Source organism: Styela clava, chromosome 8, assembly GCF_964204865.1.
Source record: "Styela clava chromosome 8, kaStyClav1.hap1.2, whole genome shotgun sequence".
NCBI lineage: Eukaryota > Metazoa > Chordata > Ascidiacea > Stolidobranchia > Styelidae > Styela > Styela clava.
This window is the reverse complement of record NC_135257.1, coordinates 5,812,874-5,827,207: the sequence shown is the minus strand read 5'-3', so window position 1 is coordinate 5,827,207 and position 14,334 is coordinate 5,812,874. Positions and strand designations below refer to the sequence as shown.

Genomic DNA, 14,334 nt, shown 5'->3' with positions numbered 1-14,334 from the left:
TCTCATTATTACAACACAAGTTCAGAAACCGCTGATACTGAAACTTGGATCATTGTGACATCATAAACCCTGGTTTATTTAGTGAATTGATTAGTATGTAAATTGGTTAATTTTAGAGGCCCGGCATATCCTGCCGCGCGTTTTGGAAATTATAAGCATGGCACCAAAGGATCTTGGATAAAAAAAAACAGATAACGAAGAATATAGTTGAAAACTGAAAAGTCGCTGGGAGATCTGCGCCATGTCCTTAGCGTCCAACAAAGTTAATGCGGCTCCCAACGGTCATAAAGCGGCCGAAGAGGGGTCATCGTCATTTGCGGGATCTCCCAGCACGAAATCTCTGACTGATGCCGAAAAAAATGTTCGAGAACTCGACGAGGATAAGCCCACAACCTTTCTTGCAATGAACCTTGATCCGGTGATGGTTAGAAAATCCAGTCAACATATCGATAGAATTGCAATGCAGATTGAAAGGAATTACCAAGAACAAGAAAAGAATGAGACTGCCGAGGTTGAATACGAGCTCGATAATTTGGCTAAGCTACGACCAAGGAAGTCTGAGACAGGCTCAACCACAATGCAAGCCAGTTCCATGTTCTTACATCCAGATAAAAAAATGAATTTCCGCAGAAGCGTTACGGGTTCGATGTCAATACCCGTAAACAAAATGTCCATAAAATTATACGGGAGTGAAAAGGCAGTGTTACAAGAGCAACAAAGAATGGAAAAAGCGGGGAACTGGATTATTCACCCTTACAGTAATTTTCGATTCATATGGGACTCTTTATCATTGGTAATTCTTATGGCCAATATCATTTTGATTCCTGTTGCCATCGCATTTTGGAAAGATGATGAACCAGGATGGTTGCCTTTCAAAGTAAGTTACGGTGATCATTGTTACATAATTACAGTACAAACAGCAATTATCTGCACATTCTTTTTATTGACACTAAAATCCTGATTTGACGGAAGCAATTTACGGCTGGTGTTTGTATATTTCGTAAAATTATATTAATTTTATTTTGATATAGCTCATATCGGATACATGGTTTCTGCTGGATATAATCTTCAATTTTCGAACTGGTATCGTACTCGATGGTCCTGACAGTGAAGTTATTCTGGATCCCAAGCAGATCCGCGTGATTTACCTCAAAAGTTGGTTTATCATCGATATGATCTCTACCTTTCCATTTGATCTAGTTTTCACGATAGTAGTAAGTAAAAATCATATTGACAATTGAAATCCTATATAGCCTACACTATATTTTATTATTGGAAAATATCTTTCACTTGAATCGAATTTGAAAATTGAAGACACCCAGCTGATTACTCTGCGTGGGTTTGCAGGTTCGAATCCCATGCGGGAATGATTATGCGCGGGAGGATTGCTGGACTCCTCGCCGCCGTAGGGTGGTTCACGTAAGCGCTGATTGGTTACGGCTTCCTCTACATTCAAGTCCATGCTTCCGAAAACAAATAACTATCCAATACCACACAGGATAGGGAATGTTAACCGGGCGACCTCTGTCAAGCTAGCAAAATGTTAGCAAAATCTTGCTGCACGAAAACACGAAGTCATAAAAAGTGTTTCATAATAAAATTTATGATTAAAAATTCATTTAATCGTACTCAGCAAATACCAGTATCCAGTCTCATGTGAATAAATTAAAATTGTATACTTTGGTATGATGATATTATGTAAGTATTGCAATAAAATAATGTATACATGCCAAAAACATATACGTGAATAACAATAAAGTTCTCAAAAAAATTAATTTTTGTCGAAAAATTTGAACAAGAGACCGAGACAAAACTCGATCAGTTTTCTAACAAAACACATTTAATACAACGCAATAATATAAATTTCACAAAAATGCCAAAAATCGTTAAATTGACCCAAAATTTGAACAAGATCTGCCTTCGGGACTCAAAAAATATTTTGAGTGTGGATATATTAAGTAATCATCTTTCCAATCAAATAAACAAATTGGGGAAGAACACAATCAGTTTTCTAACAAAATTCAACGCAATAACGTAAATTTCCTAAAAATCAGAAAAATCGTTAAATTGACCCAAAATTTGAACAAGATCGGCCTTTGGGGCTCAAACAATATTTGGAGTATGGATTTATACCTTAGACATCTTTCTAATCAAATAAAGAAATTGGAAAAAAACTCGATCAGTTTTCTAACAAAATACTTTTAATATAACGCAATAACGTAAATTTCTTAGAAATTCGATAAATCGTTAAATTGACCCAAAATTTGAACAAGATCTGCCTTTGGGGATCAAAAAATATTATGAGTAAGGATATCTGAATTCATCTTCTTTCCAATGAAATAAAGAAATTAGAAAAAAAAATCGATCAGTTTTCTAACAAAATACTTTTAATATAACGCAATAACGTAAATTTCTTAGAAATTCGAAAACTCGTTAAATTGACCCAAAATTTGAACAAGATCTGCCTTTGGGGCTCAAAAAATATTATGAGTATGGATATATGAATTCATCATCTTTCCAATGAAATAAAGAAATTGGAAAAAAACTCGATCAGTTTTCTAACAAAATACTTTTAATATAACGCAATAACGTAAATTTCTTAGAAATTCGATAAATCGTTAAATTGACCCAAAATTTGAACAAGATCTGCCTTTGGGGATCAAAAAATATTATGAGTATGGATATCTGAATTCATCTTCTTTCCAATGAAATAAAGAAATTAGAAAAAAAAATCGATCAGTTTTCTAACAAAATACTTTTAATATAACGCAATAACGTAAATTTCTTAGAAATTCGAAAACTCGTTAAATTGACCCGAAATTTGAACAAGATCTGCCTTTGGGGCTCAAAAATTAATATGAGTATAGATATCTGAATTCATCATCTTTCCAAGGAAATAAAGAAATTGTAAAAAAACTCGATCAGTTTTCTAACAAAATGCTTTTAATATAACGCAATAACGTAAATTTCTTAGAAATTCGAAAAATCGTTAAATTGACCCAAAATTTGAACAAGATCTGCCTTTGGGGCTCAAAAAATATTATGAGTATAGATATCTGAATTCATCATCTTTCCAAGGAAATAAAGAAATTGTAAAAAAACTCGATCAGTTTTCTAACAAAATGCTTTTAATATAACGCAATAACGTAAATTTCTTAGAAATTCGAAAAATCGTTAAATTGACCCAAAATTTGAACAAGATCTGCTTTTGGCGCTCAAAAAATATTGTGAGTATAAATATCTGAATTCATCATCTTTTCAATAAAATAAAGAAATTGGAAAAAAACACGATCAGTTTTTTAACAAAATACTTTTAATATAACGCAATAACGTAAATTTCTTAAAAATTCGAAAAATCGTTAAATTGACCCAAAATTTGAACAAGATCTGCTTTTGGGGCTCAAAAAATATTAAGAGTATGAATATCTGAATCCATCATCTTTCCAATGAAATAAAGAAATTGGAAAAAAACTTGATCAGTTTTCTAACAAAATACTTTTAATATAACGCAATAACGTCAATTTCTTAGAAATTCGAAAAATCGTTAAATTGACCCAAAATTTGAACAAGATCTGCCTTTGGGGCTCAAAAAATATTATGAGTATAAATATCTGAATTCATCATCTTTCTAATGAAATAAAGAAATTGGAAAAAAAACTCGATCAGTTTTCTAACAAAATACTTTTAATATAACGCAATAGCGTAAATTTCTTAGAAATTAGAAAAATCGTTAAATTGACCCAAAAATTGAACGAGATCTGCCTTTGGCGCTCAAAAAATATTGTGAGTATGGATATCTGAATTCATCATCTTTTCAATGAAATAAAGAAATTGGAAAAAAACTCGATCAGTTTTTCAACAAAATACTTTTAATATAACGCAATAACGTAAATTTCTTAGAAATTCGATAAATCGTTAAATTGACCCAAAATTTGAACAAGATCTGCCTTTGGGGATCAAAAAATATTATGAGTATGGATATCTGAATTCATCTTCTTTCCAATGAAATAAAGAAATTAGAAAAAAAAATCGATCAGTTTTCTAACAAAATACTTTTAATATAACGCAATAACGTAAATTTCTCAGAAATTCGAAAACTCGTTAAATTGACCCGAAATTTGAACAAGATCTGCCTTTGGGGCTCAAAAATTAATATGAGTATAGATATCTGAATTCATCATCTTTCCAAGGAAATAAAGAAATTGTAAAAAAACTCGATCAGTTTTCTAACAAAATGCTTTTAATATAACGCAATAACGTAAATTTCTTAGAAATTCGAAAAATCGTTAAATTGACCCAAAATTTGAACAAGATCTGCCTTTGGGGCTCAAAAAATATTATGAGTATAGATATCTGAATTCATCATCTTTCCAAGGAAATAAAGAAATTGTAAAAAAACTCGATCAGTTTTCTAACAAAATGCTTTTAATATAACGCAATAACGTAAATTTCTTAGAAATTCGAAAAATCGTTAAATTGACCCAAAATTTGAACAAGATCTGCTTTTGGCGCTCAAAAAATATTGTGAGTATAAATATCTGAATTCATCATCTTTTCAATAAAATAAAGAAATTGGAAAAAAACACGATCAGTTTTTTAACAAAATACTTTTAATATAACGCAATAACGTAAATTTCTTAAAAATTCGAAAAATCGTTAAATTGACCCAAAATTTGAACAAGATCTGCTTTTGGGGCTCAAAAAATATTAAGAGTATGAATATCTGAATCCATCATCTTTCCAATGAAATAAAGAAATTGGAAAAAAACTCGATCAGTTTTCTAACAAAATACTTTTAATATAACGCAATAACGTCAATTTCTTAGAAATTCGAAAAATCGTTAAATTGACCCAAAATTTGAACAAGATCTGCCTTTGGGGCTCAAAAAATATTATGAGTATAAATATCTGAATTCATCATCTTTCTAATGAAATAAAGAAATTGGAAAAAAAACTCGATCAGTTTTCTAACAAAATACTTTTAATATAACGCAATAGCGTAAATTTCTTAGAAATTAGAAAAATCGTTAAATTGACCCAAAAATTGAACGAGATCTGCCTTTGGCGCTCAAAAAATATTGTGAGTATGGATATCTGAATTCATCATCTTTTCAATGAAATAAAGAAATTGGAAAAAAACTCGATCAGTTTTTCAACAAAATACTTTTAATATAACGCAATAACGTGAATTTCTCAAAAATTAGAAGAATCGTTAAATTGACCCAAAATTTGAACAAGATCTGCCTTTGGGGCTCAAAAAATATTATGAGTATAGATATCTGAATTCATCATCTTTCCAATGAAATAAAGAAATTGGAAAAAAACTCTATCAGTTTTCTATCAAAATACTTTTAATACAACGCAATAACTAAAATTTCTTAGAAATTCGAAAAATCGTTAAATTGACCCAAAATTTGAACAGATCTGCCTTTAGGGCTCAAAAAATATTATGAGTATGGATATCTGAATTCATCATCTTTCCAATGAAATAAAGAAATTGGAAAAAAACTCGATCAGTTTTCTAACAAAATACTTTTAATATAACGCAATAACGTAAATTTCTTAGAAATTCGAAAAATCGTTAAATTGACCCAAAATTTGAACAGATCTGCCTTTAGGGCTCAAAAAATATTATGAGTATGGATATCTGAATTCATCATCTTTCCAATGAAATAAAGAAATTGGAAAAAAACTCGATCAGTTTTCTAACAAATACTTTTAATATAACGCAATAACGTAAATTTCTTAGAAATCTTTTCTTTCCTCTGCTCTACAACCATCATTTTATTTTGATTTGGATTTCTATTCCTATGCTTACCGCGTTCATTATAGACTCGGCTGAAAGTAAAATAGACACCACGAAAGAGAATATTGCCTCATATCTTCTCCCGTTTTTATTGAATCTCGGAAAGTATGAAGGAAACATTTCCATTCTTCAAAAATGCTTTATTAGGCAAACGGATGTGACAAGCTGTGGCGTATGTGTCTGTATGGCAGTGGACATGATTTGTTCGGACTTCAAAAATGACCTTGGCCTTGTCTCCCCAGACATATTTCGAAGTTGGATGATGTATGCAATTTGTCCTGGATCTAAAAAACTACATCCGAAAGTACATGCCATATTCAATACTGTATTTCGTAGAGATAGAGAGATAATTGACTAAGTAGTGAAAACAAATAAACGTTTTGGTTCAATTTATACTTATCTTTGAAAACTAAAGAAGTTGACGTAATTTTTGTGGATTTTTTTTATTAGGTTACATTTTTTTGCCAATATTCATAGGTATTTCGTTAAATAAATGTGCCAATTTGTAGCATACAATTGATTCGCGTGTTTCAATACTTACGGACTGTATAGTAGGAATTCGGCATGTTCTCACTGGATCTGGAAGCTTAATATTAAACTGTAAGATTTTGAATTCGATCGTTAAAGTCATAATTTCAGACATTCAATGGTGATTATGGAAGTCAAAAAAGCATCAAGCTTCCTAAGCGTTTTCTAACAAATAATTAATGAAGGCTAACATGCGCTAAAAATTTTGTTATCAAAATTTGATTTTCCTAGAGTTCGGAGCTGTAGTCAAGGTCAAAATTGTTTGCAATCCCGAGTCTAGAGTCGGAGTCAATTTTTTTTCAATTCGGATTCGATTGTAAATTGCCGTGGAGTGGAACGCGGCAACTATTTCACTGTTACGAAAGTACATGGGTTATTTCTTCGGATACTGTTCATCTCTACTAATCAATTATTTGTACTTCTTTTTCGTTCATGTTGCATATATACCGGAACAACGTAACAATTTTTGTGCGCAGCCATTTTGGAAAATAAAATCACCACTTCAGCTTATATTGCAATGCTGCAAAATTCTTGTTTTGTCTCACCTGAAATGAAAGTAAATCGAATTGTAAATTATCTGTGACTATTTAAATTTTAAATATAATTTAACCATGAAAAAGCGAAGACATTATCCAGTATATAAACATATTATTTCAACGCAATCAAACATAATGGAGAGATTGTTCCTCAACATGTGGGGTTGCAAGTAACCAAGCTAATAAAAAGAACAGTGATTAGAGTTTCTCCCGGACAAACATAAAAGCTCATGGATTTGCGTAGAATTTCTCTTATAGACTACTTTCAGCTAATATATACTATGTAGGTGAGTATCGGTGATGGGTCGATTTATACCATGGCATGCATGTCTCTCAATAACAACACTATTCTGTTTTTGAGCCCCAAAGGCAGATCTTGTTCGAATCTTGGGTCAATTTAACGATTTTTCGAATTTCTAAGAAATTTACGTTATTGCGCTATATTAAAAGTATTTTGTTAGAAAACTGATCGAGTTTTTTTCCAATTTCTTTATTCCATTGGAAAGATGATGAATTCAAATATCCATACTCATAATATTTTTTAAGCCCCAAAGGCAGATCTTGTTCAAATTTTGGGTCAATTTAACGATTTTTCGAATTTCTAAGAAATTTACGTTATTGCGCTATATTAAAAGTATTTTGTTAAAAAACTGATCGAGTTTTTTTCCAATTTTTTTTATTCCATTGGAAAGATGATGAATTCAAATATCCATACTCAAAATATTTTTTAAGCCCCAAAGGCAGATCTTGTTCAAATTTTGGGTCAATTTAACGATTTTTCGAATTTCTAAGAAATTTACGTTATTGCGCTATATTAAAAGTATTTTGTTAAAAAACTGATCGAGTTTTTTTCCAATTTCCTTATTCCATTGAAAAGATGATGAATTTAAATATCCATACTAAAAATATTTTTTAAGCCCCAAAGGCAGATCTTGTTCAAATTTTGGGTCAATTTAACGATTTTTCGAATTTCTAAGAAATTTACGTTATTGCGCTATATTAAAAGTATTTTGTTAAAAAACTGATCGAGTTTTTTTCCAATTTTTTTTATTCCATTGGAAAGATGATGAATTCAAATATCCATACTCAAAATATTTTTTAGGCCCCAAAGGCAGATCTTGTTCAAATTTTGGGTCAATTTAACGATTTTTCGAATTTCTAAGAAATTTACGTTATTGCGCTATATTAAAAGTATTTTGTTAGAAAACTGATAGATTTTTTTTCCAATTTTTTTATTCCATTGGAAAGATGATGAATTCAAATATCCATACTCAAAATATTTTTTAAGCCCCAAAGGCAGATCTTGTTCAAATTTTGGGTCAATTTAACGAGTTTTCGAATTTCTAAGAAATTTACGTTATTGCGTTATATTAAAAGTATTTTGTTAGAAAACTGATCGAGTTTTTTTCCAATTTCTTTATTTCATTGAAATGATGATGAATTCAAATATCCATACTCAAAATATTTTTTAAGCCCCAAAGGCAGATCTTGTTCAAATTTGGGTCAATTTAACGAGTTTTCGAATTTCTAAGAAATTTACGTTATTGCGCTATATTAAAAGTATTTTGTTAGAAAACTGATCGAGTTTTTTTCCAATTTCTTTATTCCATTGGAAAGATGATGAATTCAAATATCCATACTCAAAATATTTTTTAGGCCCCAAAGGCAGATCTTGTTCAAATTTTGGGTCAATTTAACGATTTTTCGAATTTCTAAGAAATTTACGTTATTGCGCTATATTAAAAGTATTTTGTTAGAAAACTGATAGATTTTTTTTTAATTTTTTTTATTCCATTGGAAAGATGATGAATTCAAATATCCATACTCAAAATATTTTTTAAGCCCCAAAGGCAGATCTTGTTCAAATTTTGGGTCAATTTAACGATTTTTCGAATTTCTAAGAAATTTACGTTATTGCGTTATATTAAAAGTATTTTGTTAGAAAACTGATCGAGTTTTTTTCAATTTCTTTATTTCATTGGAAAGATGATGAATTCAGATATCCATACTCATATTATTTTTTGAGCCCCAAAGGCAGATCTTGTTCAAATTTTGGGTCAATCTAACGATTTTTCGAATTTCTAAGAAATTTACGTTATTGCGGTATTTTAAAAGTATTTTGTTAGAAAACTGATCGAGTTTTTTTCAATTTCTTTCTTTCATTGGAAAGATGATGAATTCAGATATTCATACTCATAATATTTTTTGAGCCCCAAAGGCAGATCTTGTTCAAATTTTGGGTCAATTTAACGATATTTCGGATTTTGAAGAAATTGACGTTATTGCGTTGTATTAAAAGTATTTTGTTAGAGAACTGATCTTTTTTTTTCGAATTTCTTTATTTGATTGGAAAGATGTCTGAGCTATAAATCCATACCCAAAATATTTTTTGAGCCCTAAAGGCAGATCTTGTTCATATTTTGGGTCAATTTAACGATTTTTCGAATTTTTAGGAAATTTACGTTATTGCGTTGTATTGAAATTATTTTGTTAGAAAACTGATCAATTTTTTTGTCAAATTCTTTATTTGATTGGAAAGATGTCTGAGTTGTAAATCCATACCCAAAATATTTTTTGAGCCCCAAAGGCAGATCTTGTTCAAATTTAGTGTCAATTTAACAAACTTTTCATTTTTTTTCTAAATATTACGTTATTTTATTTTAATAAATTTAGTTTGTTGTACTTCTCCCTTGATCCTAAATGCTTTGTGTGATTGAATGCTACATAATAACGTTCAATTTACAATTCTACATCTCTGTGGTTAATAATTAAAAATATTTCGCAAAGTGGAAACACGTTTTTATGACATCGTATATTTTGCTGCGGGATTTTGCTAGCATTTTGCTCATATGACAGTGGCACCGGGCGAGAGGCTGTCGTTCGCCATATGGTCAAGCCGTCTGATCGACTTTCCTCTCTCCCGAGATAAATAGGTAAATCCTATCCTAACGACTCTGTCGTTACAAGATAATTCACGATATAGAAATTTGCAGGACAACGCTATTGAAGGGGAGCCAACTTCTTCGACATCTCTCTCCGGTGTCAGTGCTTTCCGTCTATTGAGACTGGCAAAGATCCTGGCACTTCTACGTCTACTCCGTTTATCACGTTTCATTCGATATATGAAGCAATGGGAAGAGGTATGGTGCGCACGTAGAAATAATTTTAAAAAGCCACAATAGGGAACACTATTTGTCTAATTTAATGATTATTATAAATGGCCAACTATTATCTGTAAACAACTTGATATCCACGGCGACATATCCTGAACGATGCGTTCAAATACCGTAAATTAGGTTCTGATTGTCTATCTATTTTGAATGACAACCTAGATTCCACTTCCATTATTCTAGGAAATTTGAAAATTATTTGTGACTTTTGATTTTTTTTTCATAGATTTTCAACTTTCAATATGAACTTGCTCTTGCTTTTGCTCGTATCATGAATCTTATTATGCTGATGTTATTCATTTGCCACATAAACGGTTGCCTGCAATACATGGTTCCAATGTTTATGTCATTCCCAGAAGATACTTGGGTTTCTATTAGAGGACTTGAGGTAATCGTTCCTCCTATTACTACTAACGTACATAAAATTTCGCGATACACGCTATATTTTCATTTGTCGAAAATTGCAAATCCATAGTTATGATTACTAGGACTGTATTTTTATGATGTATTTGGAGACATATGTATTATAAAATTATCGTTTCAACGAAACAAAAAAGTAACGGAGCAAATCGTTAAAATCTACGCGGTATATTACATATTCAAATTTTTTTGTAAACAGTTGATTGTCACCGAATTTTGGCCATCACATTTACTTTTTAATTGGGCTCACTCAACACAATGTAGTAGCGCCCACACGCTTTCTTTACTAGCAACTTTGGATATATTTCCGAATTACGGTGATGGTGTATGTGTATCTGGAATCTGGATCAAAACACTAATATCTATTATAAAGGCTTGTAATATGTATATAAACTTTAATTTTTCTAGAATCCAAACGTTACAGCATGGGAAAGATATTCTTGGTCCGTTTTCAAATCTACAAGTCACATGTTATGTATTGGGTACGGACAATTTCCACCCCATGGAATGATTGACTTATGGGTAACTTTCGTTAGCATGGTATCAGGAGCAATGTGTTTTGCATTATTTATTGGCAACGCAACGTCTCTCATTCAATCAATGGATGCTTCGAAGAGAGCTTATAAAGAGAAGGTACGGTGACTTGTATATGGTATCAATTTATGAGAAGTTCAGAATAGATTCACTCAACCAAATTTCACCTAACACATCTTATTTGGGTGTCCGTTATGATATTTGCGTGAATAAGAATATGTGACGAAATTACCATTTTAGATGTTTTCATGTATTATATTATTTCGATTGTTTTCGGTTTGTTTAGGCATACTGTTTATGACTTCGACATTGGTCATATCTTCCTGAAATATACCCGGGTTTAGGGTGTACTTTGTTTTCTAACGAACTTGTTCTTTGTATTTGAATTTAATAACATCTACAGCAGATGTTTACATTGAATATTTCAGTATATGCAAGTCAAAGAATATATGCAATTTCGTAAGCTTCCAATACCTTTACGAAGACAGATCTCCGATTATTATGAAAACCGATTTCAAGGAAAAATGTTTGACGAAGATAGGATATTAGATGAACTCAATCATAATTTGAGAGATGAGGTCAGTCAGTAACGAAGGCACATATTATTTATTTCAATGGGTCGATTAGGAAGAAAAATTCTCCAAAGAATTTTATGAAATTTCCCAACTTCACTTTCCTGCTTTGTAGGCAACCATTTAGCATATATTAGAGTTCTGTTCAGAGTTGGGTCGCCATGGTTCGTCGGTTTTTTGATGACAATTACGTAGATATTGTTTTTCGATAAAGTGGAAACTTTAAATGTACATTTATTAGACACGTATTGCAGTTCATGATATCATTGCTATCAGAATTTGTCTGAGATTTTACAATTTTCATGTAAACTAAACGAAAACAGAGCTTGAAATCTCTCGCGTCGTAAAAATGCAACTGAAACTGCTGGTGTACAAATAAGCAATACATTTTAGATTTATTTTTAATGACAAATATAGGAACTGACTTTCGAGAAGATTTAGATTTTATATATATGTTCATTTATACTTTTCGAACGTCTAGAAAAGCTGTGAAATGTGACCCTTCTTGGCGAATTACACATGACTGCTGTTAATGACTGTGTTTGGACATGAATTTGCTACTTTATTTTTTTCTTCAGTTTGAAAATTTACATCTTACCAAAGTTAATTTGCACTATTCAGATAATTAATCACAACTGTCGAGATCTAGTGGAACAAGTCCCATTTTTCAATGAAGCCGATCCTACGTTTTTGTCAAGCGTTCTCAGCAAACTGGAATTTGAAGTCTTTCTCGTCAATGATACCATTGTGAAGGTAAAAATACTATTTGTTCGAAGTATTTGTTGTAGACCAGGCAGGTAGCAGTATTATCATATCGAACAAAAAACGACAAGCTAGTGCTATTGCCTTTGTTATACAAGTTTTGTCAGGACTCAAAAGCTAAACAGCATGGTGTCTCAAAAATGGATACTCCCGAAGTGAACCAAGATGGTGGACACCGGAACGTAGTATGTGTACCAGATTAGGGTTAGGCCATAATTTTATTTCAATTTTCTTTTTTCAGTTCTATTACGAGTTCGGGGACTAGCCAAGTGGTACTCCCGTAGTATTTGTACCTAAAATTATGGCCTAACCTTTAAGCTGGCAAACATATTACGTTCCGGTATCCGCCATCTTGGTTCACATACTTCGGGAGTACCCAAAAATGTGCTGCCCCACACTTGTACCTTTGTTGAATACCCCACACCTGGGTCAAGTTGGACAGGTGGAAAAATTCTGACAAGCGATACTAAATTTAAAAGTTTGGTTGCAAGCGGGACAAGTGAATAGCGACGTTTTTGAGAAGCCCGAAAAAGTACTTGTAAAGGCCAGTATCAAGAGACGACCAACGAGCCCTAAGAGCTATATATATAGGTTTATGTTTATCCTTGTCATAGAGAAGTCGATAGATTGCGTTTGTCTTGACACGATGATCAGCACAACTCAAGTCAACAGTGACAGAGATACCGCCATAAGGAAGTGAATTCCACAGAACGAAAGTTCTTGGTTTTAGAGCAGTGGTTCTCAAACGTTGGGTCGCGCCCCTCAAGGGGCAGCGTAGAGCGTTTTGAGCGGGCGTGAAGCCAATCAAAATTAAAATTATTTGATCTTGCCCGCCCTATTTTGGATATTTGGATATTTCAAAACTTTTCATTTATTTCATTATTCACGTTCCATCCACATATTTTCAACGTGTTTTTGAATAAAACATACTCACTATCTATTATTTGTAGCTTATTGTTAGTTAGTTATTTTTGAGATGTTCTGAATCTGTTCTAAAATATCACATTACGACTTATGGTTTTCATTACTATTTTATCATTAGGAAGGATCAGTCGGATCAAAAATGTACTTTATAAACCGCGGTACCGTCGTCATTCGATCTGAACGCCACAACATAGAGCAGCGACTTTCTGATGGATGCTATTTTGGTGAAATCGCACTTCTTCAGCAAAACATGCGTCGTGTCGCAAGCGTTATAGCGGAAACGTACTGTTATTTATATTCTCTGTCGGTAGAAGATTTCAACAAAGTGTTAGATGAATATCCCAAACAAAGACAAAAACTTCAACACGTCGCAACGGCTAGAATGCAAGGTAAAACAATGTAATATTTCATGTTTGGGAATTCAGAATACTATTGCACAAACTCAAGTGCGAATTTTTGGAAATCATTAGGTATAGAAACTTGTTGCAATAGCTCGATTATCTACAACAAAACATAATTAATCCTATCGATTTAAATCAGTAGGCGCATCACCTGCTCATCATGGAATAACCTGGGGAAGATGAACGAAATACTGCTGTTTATAGATTAAAATGTTACTATTCTCTTCAAAGCTCTTTTATAATAAAATTGTTGCAGGCCCCAGTAGTAATTTCTTTCACTGTTAATTCTTTGCCCAAAATGCCATTTCTTTGACTAAAGTTTATTGAGAATTTGTAATGCCAAGAGAGGTTGATTTTCTCTGGCATAATAATGAACCATTCGTTTAGGAGGCCCCAACACCAACGACGGCTTCGTTTCAACGTGTTCCATAATTCCTCTAGATGGCCCAAAAGAAAAGAAGCAAATAATCGGTTCCATGCAGCTGGAGAACATCGAAGAAGAAACGTCAACCATGTCATTTTCTTAAGTGCAATCGAACGAACATTGTCTGAGATATTTTAATAAGACATAATATAAAATAAATATACACCATTAATTGCAAGCTCATCGTTGCTTTTGTCTGGAATTAATTGTAAATAGACTAAAATGAACAAAGACCAGGATTTAAAACAATGTAAACT

At 32.1% G+C, this 14,334-nt stretch overlaps 1 protein-coding gene across 2 annotated transcripts; it reads left to right on the top strand.

The window, feature by feature from the left end:
* Nucleotides 1-99: 99 nt before the first annotated feature.
* Nucleotides 100-14,255, top strand: LOC120345383 (potassium/sodium hyperpolarization-activated cyclic nucleotide-gated channel 3-like). 2 transcript variants are annotated; one of them, XM_039414812.2, is made up of 9 exons: nt 100-877; nt 1,032-1,214; nt 9,864-10,010; nt 10,267-10,428; nt 10,869-11,093; nt 11,423-11,572; nt 12,188-12,319; nt 13,371-13,641; nt 14,095-14,255. In XM_039414812.2, exons 1-9 carry the CDS (start codon nt 242-244, stop codon nt 14,178-14,180), a joined length of 1,992 nt encoding a protein of 663 aa, XP_039270746.2. In that variant the 5' UTR covers nt 100-241; the 3' UTR covers nt 14,181-14,255. The 2 variants fall into 2 exon arrangements, with proteins under 2 accessions (XP_039270746.2, XP_039270745.2); XM_039414811.2 differs by having other exon boundaries at nt 14,041-14,255.
* Nucleotides 14,256-14,334: the final 79 nt, after the last annotated feature.

What these genes read in the sequence shown, in the direction of transcription:
- LOC120345383 (XM_039414811.2), top strand. Translation starts at nt 242, where the DNA reads ATGTCCTTAGCGTCCAACAAAGTTAATGCGGCTCCCAACGGTCATAAA. An exon ending in TTTCTATTAGAGGACTTGAG is followed by an intron (nt 10,429 to 10,868) that starts GTAATCGTTCCT and finishes TAATTTTTCTAG; the next exon opens with AATCCAAACGTTACAGCATG. An exon ending in ATCATAATTTGAGAGATGAG is followed by an intron (nt 11,573 to 12,187) that starts GTCAGTCAGTAA and finishes TGCACTATTCAG; the next exon opens with ATAATTAATCACAACTGTCG.